Genomic DNA, 15,362 nt, shown 5'->3' on the forward strand with positions numbered 1-15,362 from the left:
CATGCGTTCCTCTTCTCCACTCTGCACCATCAGGACACGGGCTGATGAGATTAATACTATTAAAACCAGTATCTTCAGATCACAATCAAACTTACCTTGAAGACAGGGGGAGATCTTTTTTCTGCGCTTACTTCCATTGGAGCCACATCTTCATTCTTAATCATACTGCTTGGTATAAGTGGAGTTATCAAGGCACTAGGAAGAATATTTACGTTCTCCGGGTTACAAGCGGTGGCATTCACTGCTGCAGTCACAAACAAAGAAAAGAAGGGAAATGAAATGTTAACAGCCACCATACAAAACACGGTTTTCTAGTGGTGGCCTGCTTCCCATTTAACTTTTGAGCCCCGCCATAAGAGCTCGCATTCTCTCGTAAGATGCTAACATGCAAAGAGATCACTGCAACCATTTGGATACTTCACGTAATCCTAGAGATTTACAGTAATATCAACGTTTTTATTTAACTCTTTATCTTTTTGGGCCAGGACAATCATCCACCGACTGCCTGGAAGTGCAAACAAATGATTAATACATCTTTCCACAAATTACAAATTTATTTTACTTCACTTTAGCTGTACAACTACTCTATTTTTTTAAATGTCTGTTTTCAGACAAGTGCCTGAACAGAACACTCAACGCATTCAGACAGTATTTTTATTCTGTTAAAGGACTAGCCAAGTGAAAACTTGATATATCTGCGTGCCAGCTCTCTATCAAGAGCAAGCTGTTGTTTTGCCTTTACAGTGCCTGTATTTTTTTCTTTTTGAAGTAGAAAGGTGCCTCTTCTTGAAATGAATTGGATCTCTTTAGTTTTGATTTTTCCTGATCCAGGTAAAAAAAACATTACATAAAATATCTGAGATCTTTGCTGTAAGTAAAATTAGCTTTCTTGATTTAAAATACTGCTGAAATTGTTTGAGCTTAAAACAAACCAATGGGAAAACCTATAAAAATACATATAGACCTGTGGTTTTTAAGTAAATTAAAGAATTCTCTTCAACATACAGCAAGAAATCTCCATGCCTTAAACAGATTTAAATCTTACAATAACATGGCAGTAAAATTTCTGCAAATTTGTATCAACAGTATGCTCTGTCCTTGGTCACAGTCCTTGTGTGCTTATTCTACGTACAACCAACATTCTCTCCTGAAATGTTATTTTCTGTCTTCGGTAATAAATTCTCAGCCATCAGTATGCCAACAGTCGTCAGTACACAAAGAGCCAAATAAACTCTTTCCCTCCTGTTAACTCACATATTTGGAACAGCCCCAAAATAGAGGCCACGTGACGTGACGTGCTGGGCTGTACTTCTGGCAGGGAACGCAATTTGAGTGGAAAAACTCTCACCTACGCCAACTTCTGGACAGCCAGTCATACACAGACGTCAGTATTTTTCTATACCATAGTCACAATTGACATTTTTTTCTCTTTTACATGCTTAATCCTGTCATGTTAAACAGAAACGATAAAAATTTACATATAAATAATTAAAAAATCCTGATGCTACACAGATTAGTTGCTAGCAATGGTGTGTTGGTTCACAGTGACACACCCGGTTGGAAGGATGAGAAAAAGAAACAAGATTAAGAATGAAAAAGGAATGAAAGAATGAAATAAAAAGGTCCTGTACAGGACCTTGGCAACAACAGTTTATTCTATTTGTCCAGGGCTGCACTAAATGATGACACTTTAATTATGAATTCTATGATATCGCTCACAGTGGAAAAAAAAAAAAACAGGAAAAAAGCAGCATCCCAGTGGATCCCACCTGCTCTTTATCATGTCAGAAGAGTGGTGAAGGATAACCTGGGACGTATGCAGAGACAAAGTACATAATGCAGACAAAATTGCCTGACCTCAGGTTCACATTCAACCTGAAGTAGAATAGGAACAGGAATGAGTCAACCAAAAAGCTAGCTAGCAGAAAATCCACACAAGAAAATTAAGTTTCTACCACAAATTAAATACAAGGACGCGAACCAATACGAACAGCACACTGTTCTTATGAAGAGCAGATGTTCTCCTGAAGCAGTTGGTATCTTGCCTTGGCTAAGCCTCCACAGTAGATTAGATACATGTCAGGCTTGCCCTGATACATCAGTTATTATTATCCTTATCTTTTTAATCTTGCTACTAAGAAGTTTTACCAGTACTTTTATCAGCTTGCTTCAATACCCTACATGTTTTTGCAAATTTCTCCCTGAATATTCTCTGCAGGTTTAAACTCATCGTATCTTGTATTATCCCCCCGAACAAGTTGTAAAGTCAACTTGTAAATATATCCCCTGCCAAGGCCCAATATACAACTATTAACTTTAAACATGAGCTTCATGATTTTAACCTGAAGCTATGGATTCCTATCAAACTTGTGATCATGTTGTTAATTTGCTTACCTTCCAACCTGCTTTCACCAGAGCAGGCTATGGAAATTTCCATTAACCTCTGTACACCTCCATGGTTTTAACAACCAACTAAGAAACATTTCCTTCCTTTATTTCAGTATAGGAAGGATCAATTCACTTCACTTAAAATCCAGGCAAACCAAAAACCTGCTCCCTTAGAACAAAATAACAAACCTTCCACGGACAAAATGCAAATCTCAGAATTGCACTGAAAGCAATCCTAAAATCACTGGACAGCTTCTACTCTGTCTCTGCTACTACCATACCATTATAACTTTAAGGAAAAATGACAGGTACGTTAGGGTTTTTCAGTGCTGAGTTTTTATTTTTTCCCTTTCACTTTTTCTTTGGCTTAAATTAACACTACATAGATTTTAAATGCTTTGTATTAACTGCCATACTAGGTTTTTCTCCTCTTCATTTAATATTCTTGCAAAGAATGAAGACTGAAATGCAGGGCCTGAGGCACAAAAAAACCCCAACCATTTTTAAAAAATTATTTTTTGCAGAGTTTTTGCTCTGCACTATCTCACGTTACAATATACTTAAAGGAATACGGTTATGAAGCAAAATATTCTGGATTTGAGATCAAACATTAGTGTAAGAATATGGCCAGATTTTATAAGCACATACTTATCCCCACCGGACAGCTGATTCATTCCTGCAAAATTTGAGTGGGAATTTATAGTTAAATTATTAACAACAATGATAAGAATCAATTTAGTACCTTTTATAGCCTCTTCAAAAGAACAATGTTGGGCTGGGCTGGAGATTTCCTTCTTCACTTTAACGTTCAGGGTACCAGCTGCTGAGGCAAAACACATTGAAAACTTCCTTATGCTAAAACAGCAAACAAGCAAAAAAATCCAAAACTCAAAGCAAACTAAAACAGTTACTTATACCTTAAAGTAACTAAAGCTTTTTGAAAACCACAGAAACAACCTTTTTTGTGAATACACCAATAATTGCAATGCCTACAATATCATTCATTTTCACTTCCAAAAATGAAAAAGCCACTCAGCAATTGCACTGTACATTGTAATATAGATATATAAATAAAAATACACAAGGTGGTCAAACTGCAGCATTCCTTAGGATAAAGCTTGATGATAGTTTTTCTTGTATTTGGTGCACAGTATGTAGCTTATCTACTATTTTTCCCTACTCAGCCTCATTTTGAACCTCATAGTAGAAATGCCTAAGAACAGCGGCCTACACGCAGCTGAAATTTGAGCTACTTGTCACATAAGTGAATAATGAAATCTAAGGGCTTGGCTCTCCTCAGCAGAGCAAATCTCAACAAGAGGAGTTCAAAAAGATCCATATTACCTAACATTTATGTTATTTACAGTCTAGACACTATGCAATCAGGAATTAAAGGTTTAGCAGGTAAAACCGTCCGTTCCTTCCCCCAGTTTTCTATTTTACATACATGTATCTGGAGTGTATGTAAATGGCTGCACATCGTGTGATCGGCCAGCATTGGTCACCACATAGATTCCCACAGAAACAGCTGAGGTTATTTGCTGGTCATGATATGGTGGCACCTTCACAATAAGGTGATTCTGCAATGCAAAAATAATAAATAAAATCATATTAGAAAATTTATTTCATTACTATTAATCTTAATTATATCTACATCCATCAAAATATAGAAACAGCTTACTAAAACACCAGAAAAACGGGGAAACACGGTCAAGTTACATGTTCAGCAAAGTCAGTTGGCAACAGTTCTTGTGCTACAACAGAGATTTGAATATTCTGCCCACATGATGCTCAACTTACAGCTCAACTGAAACATGCAGAAAAGAAAAACATATAAAGTCCAGTACTTTAAACAGAAACTTATGCCTAACATGCCTGAATGAACTGCAATCCATTTGCCATAACATTCTGCTGGAATCAGATACTTCACTGTTCTGCTGAATCAGACCTTTGTATTCAGTGTGGAGAGAGGATGCAATCTCATGTTACAGTTAAGCAGATTTAACACTGAGCAGACACCAAAAATATGCTTGCAATCATTCAAGAGTAATAGCGCTGAGTGAACTATAGGCTATCTACTCCCCTACTACCTGTCCATCCACTAGAAAAGGAAAACACAAAGCAAAGGAAAATGGAATACTGCCTTCAGAGGTGGGAGCACATCTGTCAGGCATCATGTACTTCCAATAACTTCTCTAATTTCAGTCCAATAAGCCATAAAGACACTCAGTTGTGTGAAAAAGAATGAACAAATATTCTGAAAAACATTTCATAGTAGAACCAAAATTCAGCTGAGTGTAAAGACTATGGCGTACATACAATATATTCCCACCCAATAGTAATCTCATAGGAAAGATACTAGAAAAAATGTATTAGGCCTTTTAATTAAATTGCACATAAGGGCAAGTGCTCGCCCACAAAGTTCATACACCACACTCCTACTGTGTTATCTGCGTTCCCAATTAGAAAATAAATTCTACTTGTGTAGACCTGACTGACAACAACGACAGCCTACCAGACTCACTGAAGAACTCATCTGAAGAAAAGGAGTGTTATTTATAGAAATGCACAGGAAGAGGGGAAGGCTTATTCAATTTTCCTTTGGAAGGAGTCAGAACTAGTCAGCCACCGGGTAAATCAGGAAGCCTGTAACGCCACTTCTTATTTTCACAATAGAACTGCAGGTTGTATTCTCTAAGTGGCTTTAACGTAGCTTCTATTTCAAAGATGACATTTCCTGGACATCAGATTTTAAAGCGTGATCTGCACCAAAGTGCTACATTCATGCCGGAATAGCACGTTGCTTTATTCCAGCTGACACAAAGCTATACAAGAAGTACTTCTGCACACTACCTGGGGTTGCTTTATTTCAGATGGATTTTAATTAGAATCTGTGCATGTCAGCTTCCAATGTACACATCGATTGGTCAAACACACAGAATGTCACTCATCCAAAAAGTTCAGTCGGGCCTGTTGCCAACTGCTTCCCACCTCTTTTCTTCCACACAGCAGTTCTATACCAGTTTAGGCACTTAATGAACATATTGCTTTTTTGTTTTATTTTTTAATAAACTGAAAAATAGTATCACGTAAAAAAAAAAAGTACAGATCCAACAGAATCTCATATCTCATCTTTGGAAAGAGCGATGGACTGCGAAATAACAATCCCAAAAGAGAAGCTTGCTATTAGAGCAGCGAGGCTGTCCCTCTAGAGAAGAAGTGTTTATTATCAGTTTAAAACAAAACTGGAAAAGTCTTTTTTCCCTTTTCCTTCTTCAATAGCACTAACTGAAAACAAAAACACTGGGTACATTTTCCATCTCTAATCAATGTGAGCCCCACACATGGCATTTTTAGCACAAGTGAAATCTTTCTGAACTCCGTTTCCTTGCATTTTATGCATAATACTTTGCATTTTATGCATGGTAAGCCATTGGTCCTGGCCCACAGTTGCCAAGACATTGATATAAAACCTAACTATCAGATCTTGATGATATCAAAAAGGAGTCTTTTCCGGTATTTATAGAAGAGCAAAATAGTAATTTAAAAAATAAAATAAAATAAAAGTAATAATCAGAAGTACCTGATGAAATAATTCCATGTCTATTTCAGCTTCTGCCTTCCAAGAATTTTCATCTAAATGAAAGTTAAAAAGCATAATTTATTGCATATCCATATAAATCAATTTATTTTAGTGCCTTTGATTCAGCTTCTTGATTTGCTCCCTACAACTAAACTGTATGAAACAACATAAACCCAAACATGCTCTCTTCATCACCCCAAGCTGGTATTGCTTTCACACTAACCAGAAACGTTCTCCTGGAAAATCACTTTTGTTCCTTTTAGAAAGTTCTTGCCAATCAGAAAAACTTCCTCTTCACCCTTCACTGAACAGCTGTGCAGACTTTTCTTTAGGATCTCTGGAACTCCCGCTGGTTGAGCTGCAATTGAAAAAACACATAGCTTGAAATCCAAGAAAATATTAATATTCAAAACAAAGAGCTTTCACTTACAGGATTACAACTTCCTTCTTTCACTTACAGGAAAGAACAAAATAATTCCTAAATTTCTTCCTTTACTTCATGATTTGTGACAAAAAAAATTATATATGTATATATACACATCACTTCTTTGCTAAATGTAATGATCCTCTTAAAAAAAATCACACTTAGGTAAATGACCCACTAGTAATCTTTTCCCTTTTCTCCTGCATTTATTAAATCTTCAAAACAAAACTTTCAGTGTTTGAGCTACTTTCAAGAACTACATACGTCAGCTAATATAAGTCCTCGCTAGAGCCACATCTCTGCACTTGAGGAGTACAGCAATTGCTATCCTCTGAACTAGTGGAGCAGATGCAGTGGATCCTGCCAACCCAAGCCGTTCTATGATTTTATCTTAAACTCTCAGTTTCTATTCACAACTCAAGTTTTGGATTGTTACGTGTTTAAGAGAACACCACATGTATTCAATTCCCCCTGCTGCTATAATTTAAATAATTGTATCTTTACCCAGTAACCTAGTAACACAAGAAATTATAGAAAAATCATCTTTGGAGATTTTCTAGTTTTTTTTTTCCTTACATCTGAAAATTAACTAGTAACAGGTACTACGGTGCTACCCTGACTGGAATGGAGCTACAGAGACAACCATATTTCTAGTGAAGTATTTCTCAACAACATAAATGCATAAAATCAGAATACCACCGTTAAAAAAAAAAAAAAAAACACTGAAAAGAACAATTTAGCAAAAAATGTCAGGTGGGAGAAAAAATGAGGGACACGAATACCTCAAGCTGATCTTTCAAGAAGACTACCCCAAAATGTCAAACTATTGCCTAAAGCATGGAACATGGCCAAAGAGAGCAGGAGAGTCTGCCCGTGCATCAGCAATGACATTCCTTTGGTTGGGCAAAGGGATTCTTGGTGAGAGCACAGCACTGGGAAAGAGTCGGGCTGCATATGCAGCACAGCTGCTAATCAGCCTGTAGCTGAATATATAAAATCATATAAATATCTATGGATATATACAATCATATAATTATTATATATATAATTGCCTGCTGCCCACAGCACTGAAACAGCATGGTGGTGTCTGATGTGGACACTAACGTGCTTTTAATCATCTCCTTGCAGTCTATCCTTTCACTGGCAGGAAAGCTGCAGTTTCTGAGGAGTCGAATAGGAGCCCTGATACAGCAGGTATTGACTGTTAAAAAATATCAAGAAAAGCAGCCTTGGATGCACCGTGGCCTCCTCTGATTTCATTTTCCACAGTGTTCAGTGCAACCTGAACAGTCAATGCAGCCATCTGTGCTCAGTGCTAAACAGAGCATTTTAATAAATAGCTATAAAAGGTTTCATTCTTCCACTGAACCAGAACAGATCCCCCCTCTGGGCTCAATGTACTCCCATATCTGGGAAGAGCCATGCTTACTAACTTATTGCAAGTAATTTCTGTCACTGAAAGCTGGCAGATGAAAGTGACAATACAGAAGGGATTAAAACCTTTATCAAAAAAGTCATGTTATCAGTTCAAAGCAATCATGACACAAGTTCTTGTCTTTTGAAAGGCAAAAAATCATTTAATAAGAGATTAGGCAATTTGTAACTACTTTTAAATACTACTCAGTCATTCAACACCCCCCTCCAAATAAAAACAGCCCACCTGATTTTAGCCACAGCAACTCAAATAATCACAGACCAACATTGTGGTCTCCCCCCCACTTCAGTCACACTAAAATCCAGAGTCCTCTAATACCAATTCTTTTAGTTTGATACTTACTGCACAGAATTGGGGAAGAAGGCGTCTGAAGAGTCAAAGTTGAACCATCTTTGCGAGTGATGTTAACACGAAATACCAGCCTGGCACGTGTGCTTTTTTTCTTGGAACCAGCAATCCCTATCCTAGCTTCAACATCAGCATTTCTCAGCTTCAGTATTCCCACGCAATCAACCCTAACGACACAAAGTAGTTGAGAGTTTAATAGAGTTTAATAAATTCATCCTCTTTTAAAATATTTTGACTAATCAATTAAACAAGCCACAAAGAAGTCAGAACTCTTGAAGTAGAAATATTATTAGATTAGTCACATGACATCTCTGTATAACCTCTCATTATAGAGTCCTGTTTTCAATTCATCCCTACTTAATTTGGATGCTGAATCATGGGAGGAAGGAATGTGAAAGAACTAGGAATTAACAAAAAGCAACATAAAATTATTCTGGTAAGCATTCAGTTTATCACTACAGGTCTTTATTCTTCCATTCCTCTGGGTTTGCAGAGTTACTAGTCAAAAACACTCTGGACAACAGCTAGGGAATGGAGGTAAGTGTGATAAGGGAATTAATCACACTTAAGAAGCAGACACTGTAAATTGAAGAAATGCTTCTCCTGTTGACATCAAGACAAGTTTCTTAAGAAGTGACAGCTTTCAAGCACAACCACATATCCATTTGAAAGAAAAAAAAGAAAAAAGACATTCTACTGAAAAACATACTTGAGAAGATCACACCTTTTCTATAACTTAAAATACATATGAAAAGCTTTTAAGGGAATCACTTCTATCTGAAATTTCTTGTGAGATCTAAAAGACACAGGCACAAGAGGCCTTTTGCTCAAAAATCTGCTACAGTTAAGAAGGGCCATCAGACTGGACTTATCCCTTTTGAGCAACAGCCATATACTGTTTAAATGCATCTGAAAACCTGTTGTATCCAAAACGTTGTCTATATTTGACCAGATTGCTCTGTAAAGATAGGAAAGCACTAGGCTTTCATGACAAAGGACCGTCTGATGGAACAAAGAGAAATGAGAAAACTCAGAATTTAGCCTCCACTATTCCCAACCTTTCTGGGCCCTAAAAGGATCTGAAGATCCCAACATTCGCCCTCCCTCTTCTGATTAGCCATTTCATACTTGCTAGAAGAGACAATCAATGGAAGCAGTGACGACTTCATAGTTCATGTAATGCTTGAATATGTGCATTATTCTTTAAACAGTACATAAAACTCCAATACAACGAAGTTCATTGAAAAAGCTATAGAAAAGGATGAGATTAAGCATTAAGCATAATAAGCTGAGAACATGGATTTAGAAGTTTATTACTCATGTAGCTTCACAAAGAGCCTGACGTGCTGAGATACTAAACAACCTAACTGAAAGAGGAAAGCCAGTTTCTGAAAACAAGCTAATAAATTAAAAAATATATATAATTAAAATAGCTACTCACGCAAGTGTCATATTGTTGCTAGGGTCCAGTCCAACCTCAATAACAGTAGTCCCCTCGATATCCACTTCTTTACAGGGAGTAGTGTTTCGCCCAGTAACTCTGCAGGCCTGGTAGAACCCGTGTGGTTTCACTCGGCCAGAGTCATTGCCCACGAATACCTGCAGCACCACCGGCTCGTTGTGACCTTCCAGCTGAAACACAGCAGCACGAATCGTATTTTGACTGACCAGCAATGCCTTTCAATTAAAATCAGGAATATTTTATGCAGCTGAACTTGAAGCAAATCTGCTCCTAATGTTGCTGGAAACAATCCTAGGGAAGCATGATTTTTTTTAATCTAGTTTATAAACAAAAGGTAATTAATGTTTTTAATCTTTTGTCATTTGCTCATCTATTGAAAGACAAATATGTCATTTAACACATGGTTGAAATTAATATATATACACATATATATATACACATAGTTAATTTTGGAGTTCTTAGCTGGTTTGCAAAAGAATTAGAAATACTACTAAGATCACAGTATGCCCCTCACATCCAAAAGGAGCCACTAGGTTACAGCAGGTAGGTGGGATACTAGGAAGTATGAAACCAAGCAAACATACAACAAAAAAAAAACTCTTGGCCTTTGTGTACTTGTTTTGTTTTTTTTCCCTACCCTTAGCTCAGATTTCCTGAAGATCCACTGACTCATTTTGACTGTCCAACTCAATTAGACTTATGTATGCAGGGTAGGAACTCGTTTGCCTACTGGTAAAGCAAGCTTGGGCTTCCAGGCATTCAGTAACATGAAACTCTTCCAAACAGAAAATTTTCTCTGATGGGTGCTAAAGGGAACTGGAAAAGGAATTAAAAGGAAGTTCACATGAACAAAGGCCCATTAAGAAAATCCACATAAATGAGCACTAAATCACCATAGCAACAGGAGTATATGAATGGATTCTTTTCTTAGGAAACTTTACTGGACTTCTGCATTACTGAAGAGGACCGAGTAAAGCGTTGGAGATGCTTGCAATGCTGTTGAACTGGACTTCAGAGATAAGTATATTTCTATACTCTGTCAGCACAAATTATTAAGGCTTGCATTGAAAACAAGTGTTCCTTTGTGGACCTGATAAATCAGCCTGGTCTGAACTGCTTTGCTGCTTTCTCAAAGTGGAATAACTAAAAAAAAAGTATTAGAGGAAATGTTTGGGTTTTTTTGGTATGGTAACAAATGTGGTTGTCTGCTTGCTTTGCCTGCTGGCCACCATCCTCGCAGTACAGCCAGGATGCTATTTGCCTTATTTCCAAGGAGCGCGCAATGCTGGCCTGTATTCATTTTGGTGCCCACTGTCACAATCATACTGTGATCAGTGCAACTTTTGTGATATTTGACATCAGTTCTTCTGCTTATCTCCAAGTACCGCATTACAGAAGGACCTGCAAATTCACATTCTGTACATCAGCAGACAAACTGTGAATGTTCTCCCTCTTGAGCAGGAATGTGAAAGACCTCTCTGTAACCTTCTTCCACATGTTTCTCCTCCATTTGTAGCTCTTCCTCTTCATCTGGGCTTTGGTCCTCATCCCCTGAGGAACCCACAGCAACGCCCTCCTCAGCAACCTAGCAAGCCTGATCATGAGCAACTTTTCCCCTCTTTGAGTAAGGCAAATTGTATCAGCTCCCCTCAAATAAAGCAAGACATAGAAAGAAACAATGCTTGCTGGAGAAATCAGCTATGCAAGGCCTCTTGAACTGCCTGAACTGCTGACTGCATCTTCTCTTATCCAGATCTTTGCCCTTGATCAGAAGGATTAAAGGCATCATTCAGGCCTCTGTGCCGTGCATCCCTGCCTCAGAGCAAGTGACCAACACCACTTAAACTTACGGGTACCAAAGTCCATACAGGAAACAGGCTGCATCTGTTAAGCGTGCATACAACTGCTTCCTTTTCTCTTCCCCCATTCCCCAGTTCTACTAATCCACACATGCTTCACTCTACTGCTAACAATGAGCAGTAAGATCCATAACATATACCTCAGCTAACAGATCTTCGTGACTCTGCTTGAAAAACAGGTACTGAGTATGTGGATTCTGATACTTCTCATTAAAAAAAACAAACCACCTTTTACATGTCTTTTGGAACGAAACCTAGTTTTATATTCTTACCAGTAAGACATAATGACGACCCACTATCATCAGCCATTGAACAGTTACAGCACTTTGCTCTCCTACTTTTGTATGCTTCAAATGTCTACCTCTTCACACACAGTTCACCTAATTGTGAGTCTAACAGGATATGCATCACAGATGAGGTATCATTGCCTTGACATAACATTTCCTGCCTCCTGTAATTTTGTAATGCAGATAGATGTCTTTGTACTCAAAAGAAGAGAGACAGTACAGTTCTACAGCCTTTGCAGTAAAGAGATTGCAAGGTCTCTTCCCCTTCCGCTAAAAGTAGAAATTCTAGGTCTTATCTGAACTGGACCAGTTCCCATTCTACTAAAGTATCGCTTGGAAAGGAATCCCCGTATCACCTGATACTGAACAGCCTACCTTTACAGTTGGAAAACCTTGCTGTGTCCGGTCTTTCACTGAGCCTCGGCTGCCTTCAGTCAGATAACGAGCCCTGTGCTGGGTTTCCGGCTGTACCACTATCTTCAGCTCCTTCCCCTCACTTTTAGTTGGATACTGACCACACAACATTGGGGTCTTCTTCCCTCCAGCTCCTTTCTGGCTCTCTGGTGCTCTGAGAAGTCAAAGCAGACCATTAAAGACGTTATAAGCAGCTCGCCAATAAAAACAAATGAAATCACACAAAAGCTACAAAAGTAAGGAGCGTGTATTAATGTACAGAAGATGCACGGTTGTGAGCAAACATGGGAATTCTCTTTCTCACAGAGAACGAAACCTGCAGGATGAAGAGGAATGGTGCTTCCCTGCCTCTTCCATCCAGTGCAACTGCTTTTCATAGAGTAAACATAAAGGAAGGGAAAAGCAATTAGCATTAAACTGCGTTAACAAATAGAAGCCTTACAACCTGCTGTTCTCAAAGTATATGATGCAGCTTAGTATTATTGGAATAAACTGCTTCACTTCTGTTAAAAATATATGTATGTAACACACACGCCGAATGGATTTAAGGTTAAATGATACTTCTTTAAATAGGAAAACAGCCTCATGCCTGTCTCCTCCTAAACATGTACATCCATGCAAACTCAAATACCAGTTTCCGTCAAAATTGATAAATTTATGTTAAAAACAGATTCATTGTTGTAAAAGGCTCTGACAAAACTGCACAAATTTTAAAGTTGCAGTATATGCAAAAAGACTGTTTCTTTCCAGGTGCATACCTCAAGATGTACTGTACTTGTGATCAGTTCCATAATTAAAAGCTGAATAAAGAAGCCCTCCAAAGTATAATGTTACGTGGTCAATTCTTTAAAGCACAAGGGGAGATAACGCTTGATCCTGTACAGAGCAGGTTTCTATAATTATCCTGAAGTCCATCAAACCCATCTAACATTAACAAATGTAAACATGTCACAGCAAATGGGACAAGCAGAAAGAGCTCGATGAGTTTATGCAGAATGTAAATTCCTTTTTTTTTTTTGATCTACCAGAAAGTAGCTTTTAACTGTTAAAGACTGAAAAAAGCAGTTTTAAATCACAGTTGTGATCTGCTAAAAAACAAACAAAAAAAAGAATCCTGTTTCAATGTGCAACATGCAGAATTTATCCAGGTCCCAGCTGTCATGCTCTTACTTCCGCTAAACCTTCCAAAGTTTTTAATACAAGTAACACAGGGTTGCGATGTACGTTGGTGAGCTGTTATGAGGTTCGTGCTGCACTTGAATTTCATTTTTCTCCCTGTTCCTGAGGGCTACTGATGGTTACGTGTGTCAGCACCCAGCGAGCCTACTGCTCGCAGCCTCAGGCTTGTCTCACGGCCTGCATCAGCCAGTAGCGGCGATGGGGCAGTCTGGAGGTTATAAAAACATGCACTAACACCATGTCCAGAAGTCCTGGTTACTCAGCCATAGTCAAGGTTAACAGGCTGGTTGAGAAGAAAAAAGCCATGTAAAAATATGCCATATTTTAGGAAAATAAAAGGAACGTGTCTTCTTCAACTAGCACATACAAAACCTGCAATACACTAAATAAACTGCAATTAACACCACTATGCTCTTTGCTTCTGTACAAGTTAAGCAAAAGCAGTGCTTGAATTTAAGCCTGTTAGATTATCACTTCCTCTGTACTTCCTGTCAGGACATTACTCCAATGGACCAGTAATTAAAGAGGAATACATTTACGAACTTTCAGTCAATGCCTTCTCTTTGTTCTTATTCAGAATTTTAAATTACTTGACTAAAGTCTATTAGCATCCCACAGGGAATCTGAAAAGGAATTTCAAAGAGCAACTTCAGCCACAACCACACAACCCCGTTATTCAGAACCCATGCTTCCTTCACCTCCATCAGGCAGGCTGCGACTGTAATTTCACTGGAATTAATGCAGCAGGTGGATTGCATATTCTGACCTTCTCATACTTGGGAATTCCAGCTAAACAAATTAATACAGAGAACTAAAGTACAAGATTTTGAAGGGTAAAGTCAGAGAGGCAGCCATTAAAATGAAATTCACTTTTAACGCTCAAAATACAGTTTTACCAGGGGGACATTGACACTTTGGCCTCTCCAGCACATCTTTGTGTTTTCCTGAAATTACTTCACTCTTAAAACCCAAGTTCATTGTCAACACACTGACATTTTACACATTGTAGTATTTATCTAAAGAGATGACACCTAAAAATTATTTGGAAAATCTTGCCTTTAGAAACTTGAAGTAATTGTTATTTTCAGTCAGATTAGATGAACATGAAAGTAATTTTAAAGACTTCACCAGAATTTCTCAGTGCTTCCCTCTCAAATTATGAGGACTTATCATTTACACATCCGTTTAATTTAGTCAAAATATAATTCTAGTAGCCATGCACATACAAATAATAAAAATATTTCTCTCTCACACACACCCCTTTATTTATTAGCTTAATTGTTACCAGACAATGTCTCAAAGCTGGCACTTCTTTTCTAGAACAAAAACATAAATGGCAAAACCCACGATTCTCTTAAAATAGATTTCATGAGTTAACTTTTGTTTGGTCCTGCACTTGCATCAGGGCTGTTCCAAGTGAAGGCCTGAAAGTGAAAGCGAGACCAAGCATGACTGAAAGCTGAGAATCTTTGCTCTAAATCAATTCATCTGTTTTTAAAAGGCTTTCAGAAATGCTAAGGGTTTCCACGGGAATAAATTCTTTTTTCTATCTCTGAAAACCAACTACAAGTCTCTTTTAAGACAAACTATTTCCGCATCACAAATTACCAAGTGTTCTTTCCTTGCTTTTTTCTTAAAGCCAGAAGTAAATGACCTTGCTTGGCTGAACTCCATCAGGCTGCAAAACTTAACAAAAATTTAAGTGACACTACTATAACTTGGAGTTGTCTGTAATCTAGAGTTGTAATACTAAATTTCTATATTCTAACTATAGAATTAGCTTTTCTAATACCTTAGATATTTCTTATTGCAAAGCTCTTATTTAAAAGGACAACTCTATTACATAGGATTTTGCTGTAGTTCAATCTAGCCTGTACACGAGACATTAAACATACATGCTTATCTAACCCTGTGTTCACTGAATCCTAATGCCAGTGTTGCAATGTTCATTGGTTAGTCCCTGGTATTTTGGGGAGTATTATA

At 37.8% G+C, this 15,362-nt stretch overlaps 1 protein-coding gene across 8 annotated transcripts in view; it reads right to left on the minus strand.

Moving 5' to 3' along the window:
* The window catches only part of NFAT5 (nuclear factor of activated T cells 5), a 58,216-nt gene that overhangs the window by 12,174 nt on the left and 30,680 nt on the right, over window positions 1-15,362 (minus strand). For 7 of the 8 annotated variants that reach the window (XM_040571708.1, XM_040571707.1, XM_040571714.1 and 4 more), the window contains 8 exons: window positions 12,162-12,354; window positions 9,620-9,810; window positions 8,173-8,345; window positions 6,195-6,329; window positions 5,972-6,024; window positions 3,836-3,968; window positions 3,131-3,211; window positions 96-244 (listed from right to left, as the gene is read on the minus strand). In XM_040571708.1, the coding sequence (XP_040427642.1) occupies window positions 96-244; window positions 3,131-3,211; window positions 3,836-3,968; window positions 5,972-6,024; window positions 6,195-6,329; window positions 8,173-8,345; window positions 9,620-9,810; window positions 12,162-12,354 (1,108 nt within the window). The remainder of the gene's footprint in view (window positions 1-95; window positions 245-3,130; window positions 3,212-3,835; window positions 3,969-5,971; window positions 6,025-6,194; window positions 6,330-8,172; window positions 8,346-9,619; window positions 9,811-12,161; window positions 12,355-15,362) is intronic. The other variant, XM_040571710.1, reaches the window with a different exon arrangement.

Source organism: Cygnus olor, chromosome 12 (assembly GCF_009769625.2).
Source record: "Cygnus olor isolate bCygOlo1 chromosome 12, bCygOlo1.pri.v2, whole genome shotgun sequence".
Lineage (NCBI taxonomy): Eukaryota > Metazoa > Chordata > Aves > Anseriformes > Anatidae > Cygnus > Cygnus olor.